We start from the raw sequence: 6,808 nt of genomic DNA, 5'->3' as shown, positions 1-6,808 counted from the left end.
ATCTAAACTCGTGTCATTTGACCGGATCTTTTCATGACTGGCGATAGTTTGAAGTAGCTACTAGACTTCCACCGGGTTCGATAAGGAGCTATAGGCATTTCAAATCTGAACATATATTTTTCCATAGGTTTTATTTCTTATCTACTAGATAATTATCACTACTAGATAAATATTATCTACTAGATAGAGTACACAGCTGAAAGGTACAGGTAATACTAAAGGCAACACAGCTGTTGTTTTTACACAGCAAATATAATCAAGATATCACCGAGTCCACAAATGTATTCACGAGCCTATAATCATTCTTCTCCAATCTCAACGAATGGTCTATAAAGTGTCATAATTTCAAGCAACAATGATTGTAAACTGTATAAGATACCTGATCATCAAAATAAACGCCGATAAAACAGTTCAAGATGGCGAGGAAGTTGCCATTTGAACCAACGAAAGCCTTGCGAAAAGATCAAGAAAACAGAGCTTGTTATCGTTTGTCTGGCTGCGTTCCATGCAACCATCAAGAAAACAGAGCTTGTTATCGTTTGTCTAGCTGCGTTCCCTGCAACCAATCGACCGGCATAATTAAAGAGTCTCTGTGTTAGGGCAGAAACGTTATGAACGAATACCTTTTAGATCTCCACTAATAAGACTTAAAAGGCAATGTTATATCACGCAACGCACTGAGTAAGAGGGTCCAAACATGTGTTCATGTTAACTTGGGAAACCTAATAGGTTCTTTATAGTGTAGTAGGTGCTTGATTGCCATACAGGTCCGGTGCTGCATTGCGAATATACCCTTAAGCATGAATATCTGAACCGTAAACATTGATTAGTACTGTCCAGTTTTGGCCAAGAGTTTCATGAATAAACATTGTCGGTGCTAAGGTCTTTTGCTCGTGAAATTAATTTTTTTTGTAGAACGTTAGCGTATTAAAGAAAGACCGCATCCAATAAATACTTGAACGCAAATTTATGTTGCCTAAAATTTATAATTAACTAACGACTGAATAGCTAAAAAATCGATTAAAATGGAAATCTAAATCGTTCAGGCAAATTGCAAACTAATAATTTTTTTATAATTAAATAGTCACTGCCACATTAATTTCAACATCGGAGTTTAGAATCTTTCACACCCAGTATATAATATATATATGCCACATTTATATCAACATCTGAATAGATAATATAAGTGCAGGTTCGTCGCTGGCACACATGCAGTATACGCGTATCAAAGATCTTATCGACACCCTGGGAAACAAAGACGAAGAATGCCATACCTTCGATAACGGTACTTGCAACCAAGGATTTCTGTGGCCATTCACACGACACGAGCGCGCACAATCACCATACCTTACTCTTGCACACACATTAGAACACGAGATAATATATACATGAGAAGACTTTCAGAGTCGGTGACGTTCACGATATTTTATCCAGTCCAATCTATCTATACAGCAGGAATAAATTCAAACCTTTTGCTAATGTTGCTTGGTCACTCAATCGGTGGAATGAATTTAACAGGCGCAGCCCAGTGCGAATATGTTATGTAATTATCTTCATGACTGTTCATCAGTAATTGTCATGCAATTAATTGCATAGAAAATAAAGAGAAGAAAATTCTATAATCACAGTATCAATAATTAATCAATAACAGCAACCTTCCAACAAAATCAAAAAACACCATGGGAGATTCTAGAAGTTTAAACAATTAAAACGGTGAAAATCAAGAAGCAAACGCAGAGAACCAGCTAGCGGGAGTTGTAGGTACGAACGAATGACATGAGTTCGATGCTAGAAAACCACATCTTGTTTATCGATCAGGAAAAATCATTCAAGAGCATCAAAGTCTCGTAACTGCTAAAAAATGAACACACGTCTCAACACCAACACGAGAAGCTCGTTTACGGTCTTACGAATCTGTCATAGTTCAGCGAGGCCGACAAGCACGATTAGAGGCTAAAATCTTGCTCCATACAGTGGCTACATGCAAACACCTCGTCTAGCCACGAATTGTCACGCACATCTCTAGGCATCAACGAGTTGGGATGCGGGCTCGCGAGAAACTTATGCTGCGAGAACGTTTCTTGTATTAACTAATATATATCATCTATATAGCCAGATCTATATCTATCTATATCTATCTTTATCTATCATCTATATCACTAATATAGTCAGATTCATCATCAGAAATGAGAGAGGGATGTTCGTGTAGAACTATTTATTATGTCGAACTTTGGAACAATAGCCGAAAACATATCGTAATTTGATGTGTCGAACTCTGAGGATGCGCGATTTCGATATAAAAGCAAAGATTTAAAATGCAATAGAAGGATAAAAGTTATGGACTCCTAATACAGTATGTAGCATTTAAATTGCAGAAACATAAAAAACTCCCGTTTATTAAAGAAGAATAAAGTTAGATATTTTGAAATTGAGTCGAAATGCCTTAGCTCGAAAGGACAATAGATCTTATGAACTAAAATAAAAGCCAACCTCGCGAAAAATAAACAGAGTTCGATACTAGAAAACCCCATCTTTTTTATCGATCGGGAAAAATCAGAGAAGAGCATCAAAGTCACGTCGTAACTGCGAAGAAAGTGAACACATGAAAGCACAACACAGTCTCAAAAATTCAAGGAAACAAAAAAATAATTATCCTAGCAGTGATCAGACGGACGTCGGTAGACAAGATAGACAAGATAGACAGGTCCCGAGTTGCGGCGACCTTGAAAACCTGGGCAGAATCGATCACTTTGATCGCGGTCAGACCTTCAGTCCTCTAAAATCGTAAGCATCAAAGTCTCGTAACCGCAAAGAAAGTGAACACATGAAAGCACAACACAGTCTCAAAAATTCGAGGAAACAAAAAAAAAAATTCCGAGCAATGATCAGACGAACGTCGGTAGACGAGATTGTGTTCTGAGTTGAGGCGACCTTTAAAACCTGGGCCTATATACTTTTAAAAAAAAGTTAAGAAATCGTAAGTTCATCAGCCAATCATTGACGGCCTTACAAGCAAAACTGCTGGGCACAATCGATCACTTCGGTCTTAGTCTGCCCTACAGTCCTTTTAAATCGTAATGTCAATCCGGGCACACGACAAAGTTTACATGCACTATAACGTAAACTCGAGATTTAAATCTAGATCTTTCTCCTCTTTCTAGATCTTTCTCCTCTTTCTAGATCTTTCTCCTTGTTATCCATTCATTACGGGAGATACTATCTATGAATCAGGTTTTAAATAAACCCCTTGCAGGCTTTAAATAGAACCCTTGCAGGTTTTAAACAAAACCGTTGCAGGTTTCAAATAAACCCCTTGCAGGTTTCATATATAAAACTCCTTGCAGGTTTCAAATAAACCTCTTGCAGGTTTGAAATAAACCCCTTGCAGGTTCCCTGTTATGTTTAAAACCTCCAAGGGTTTAAACCCAAAAAAGTTTTAAACATAGTAGAGAACTTGAAGTTTATGCTTGTTGTTGACCACCTTTGCTAGGAGACTAACTTCTAAGTTAAGGGGTTAAATTCATCTTCGATGTTGAAAGTTGTTCTGATTCTAGGGATATCAAAACCCATCTATTGCAGGCTTAATCCTCTTAACCCAAAGTTTCGATCAAGAGATAGAAAATAACGCAAAATGAAAATAAACACAAATCGGAATCTCATTCCTTGCACAATCATTCATACCTTGTCAAAAATTCGTATGGCGCAACTCTTGATGTGTCTATGCTCAACTTTCGTTAAACTTCAAATGGAGGTCTCTTCTAGAATGAAGATAGTTCGCTCTTATAGTGAATGTGTAATAATTTCAAGTCACATGTACCATTCGGTGCCACAGATTATAATCTCGAGTCACAAGTACTGGTACTGCGTCAAATATAATCTCGAGTCACAAGCACTGGTACTGCGTCACATATATTCTGCGTCACATATAATCTCGAGTCACAAGTACTGTTCTGCGTCACAAATAATCTCGAGTCACAAGTACTGTTCTGCGTCACATATAATCTCGAGACACAAGTGCTGTTCTGCGTCACAAATAATCTTAAGGCAAAAGTACTGTTGAGCGTCACATATAATCTCGAGTCACAAGTACTGTTGGGCGTCACATATATTCTCGAGTCACAAGTACTGTTCTGCGTCACATCTTTAAGGCACAAGTACTGTTGGGCGTCACATAAAATCTCGTGTCACAAGTACAGTACTGTTGGGCGTCACGTATAATCTCGAGTCAAATATAATCTCGAGTCACAAGTACTGTTCTGCCTTCTGCGTCACATATAACATTTAAGACACAACTACCTATTGGGAAACAATAACACGGAGAGAGCGGCATGCAAATTCAATGTTGACGGTAGCTTGACGCGGTTAACACGAGTGTCGCAGAAGAAAAAAGCTCGTCGGTCAATTATTGCCGCGCGTGATGAGCGACGCAATCAACAATCAAGGTCGCATTCTCGGTCGTTAGCAGGCAATTACGAAATCACGGGTTAAGCTCACACGAATCGAAATCTTAAACCATCACTCAAACAATATGGTTCAGCGTGAAAAAAAAAAAGTTTTTTTTGCGCCAAATAATTATTTTTTCATTTGTTCATCGTCGATGTAACACAGCGAATATATACGCATGTAACAAGCATGGAAATACAGCCTGGCTGAATCAAAACATATTTTTAAAAAATCAAGTAGGCTTTCAGTTACTTTAAACAAAACTTTAGTCACGTTTTTCACGGTTATTGGACGTATTATTTTCAAGTTTGCAAAAATTTCGACAAAACGCGATAAAGACTACACGTGTCCTACAATATATCCTCACATTATTCATCGCATAAATGAACGTACCGAACGAGCATCGATGTCTTAGCGAGTACGTATTCGCATCGTAACTAATCGATTAATCCCAGATAGGGAATTTTGGCTGATTGCCATAATTAACCCAACCAATTCATCGTCCATCCACAAAAAGACTAATTTTACAGGACGGCCGTCACCCAAACCAGCTCATCACTTCACGCTGTTTGATGGTCGCCGTCGCCATGACAACAGGACTGCAGACCGGCGTCCTTGTATCACAGAGGCTAGACGATGCACAGGAACTTTCTCTAAATAAAACTTGGATTTCAGCTCCAAATTTTCTTCCGCGCATTCTTATATACATTATTGTCATAAGCAGTTAATGAATATTAATTTCTTATTGGTTCATAATGCCTTTTATTATTTTATACTCGGTACCCCTGATCTCAGCCCGGGACGCAAGGCGCACCGGACCTCAGCCCAGGACGCAAGGCGCACCGGATCTCAGCCCGGGACGCAAGGCGCACCGGACCTCAGGCAGGGACGCAAGGTGTACCGGACCTCAGCCCGGGACGCAAGGCGCACCGGATCTCAGCCCGGGACGCAAGGCGCACCGGACCTCAGTCCAGATCTCAGCCCGGGACGCAAGGCGCACCGGATCTCAGCCCGGGACGCAAGTGCACCGGATCTCAGCCCGGGACTTGAGGCGCACCGGACCTCAGCCCGGGACGCAAGGCGCACCGGACCTCAGCCCGAGACGCAAGGCGCACTGGACCTCAGCCCGGGACGCAAGAAGCACCGGACCTCAGCCCGGGGCTCAATGCCCACCGGACCTCAGCCTGGGACTTGAGGCGCCGAGTGAGACACCTGAGACATAAGATTGTCGATATTCGGGACCAACTCATGGACGCAGAGACGCGTCCCATGAAGGAATAACCCTCGCAGCGTTAGGGCTAAGGGCGACCCTCAGTGTAAACACTCACGCAAATATTGGACAGCCACACAAGGCTAGCACAGCTACGAGTTCCATCAGCGACCAATATAACTAGCAATGGTGCTCCAAGGTTACTGATTTTCTGGGTAATATACACTGATAACTTATGGTAAGCTTCAAAACTTTGGTGATGAGTTAGCACAGTGATGAGTTCCATCCAAATAGCACAGCTATACGAGTTCCATCAGCCCCCAACACTAGCAATGGTGCTCATTACATGCACTCAGCGTTAACGAAAGGTTATTGATTATCTGGGTTATATACACTGATAACTTAAGCTTAACTTAAGAATTTGGTGAACTTTTTACAACATTTCTTACAAAAAAATGCTGAGTTAATTCATTCATAATTAAGAGACAAAAAAGTTCGGTAATAATAAAAAAATTTGATTTGTAGCAAATGATAAATAAGCGTGATTGTACAAAAAAAAAATTTTCCGTAATTATATAATGAATTGGATAGCTTGCCAGATAGCTAGGCTCGAAAACGGCACAGAAGAATTCAGAAACTACATTCGAATAATTTTTTGAACATTATTTTCCAAATTATTTCCAGTTAAAACATATAATGATGTTAACCAAAATTTCACTTTGTAAAGGAATGTATGAAATTTACAGAGCGTCGTAAAAATTGAGAAACAACAGGATCTACATAGAGCATGTCTAAACTCTAAACCCACACGCAGATATTTAAAAACACACCAGCGTCAACTAAATGCTAAGAGCAGCCAACCACAGGATGTGGTCCATAGTAACTTGGCAGAGTTCAAGAGGCGAGAAGCAAGGGTAACTCGTTCAAGAGGTAGAGGTATAGTTCAAGAGGCAAGGGCAGTTCAAGAGGTTTTGATTTGTAGCAAATGATAAATAAGGGTGATTGTACAAAAAAAAAAAAAAAACACAATATTCCGTATATATATAATGAATTGGATAGCTTGCCAGATAGCTAGGTTCGAAAACGGCACAGGAGAATTTAGAAACTGCAGTAGAATTTAGTTGAGAATTATTTTTTACAACACTTCTATTTAAC

At 39.9% G+C, this 6,808-nt stretch overlaps 1 protein-coding gene across 1 annotated transcript in view; it reads left to right on the top strand.

The window, feature by feature from the left end:
• The window catches only part of LOC108681431 (serine/arginine repetitive matrix protein 3-like), a 9,552-nt gene extending 3,914 nt beyond the window's left edge, over positions 1-5,638 (top strand). The window contains exon 3 of the mRNA XM_018170457.1: positions 5,239-5,638. Within this exon, the coding sequence (XP_018025946.1) occupies positions 5,239-5,638 (400 nt within the window). The remainder of the gene's footprint in view (positions 1-5,238) is intronic.
• Positions 5,639-6,808: the final 1,170 nt, after the last annotated feature.

The sequence above is a fragment of the Hyalella azteca genome, unplaced genomic scaffold (genome assembly GCF_000764305.2).
Source record: "Hyalella azteca isolate HAZT.00-mixed unplaced genomic scaffold, Hazt_2.0.2 contig7238, whole genome shotgun sequence".
In the NCBI taxonomy this organism is placed as follows: Eukaryota; Metazoa; Arthropoda; class Malacostraca; order Amphipoda; family Hyalellidae; genus Hyalella; species Hyalella azteca.
Note: the sequence above shows the minus strand (reverse complement) of the source record. Positions and strands in the feature narration are given on the sequence as shown.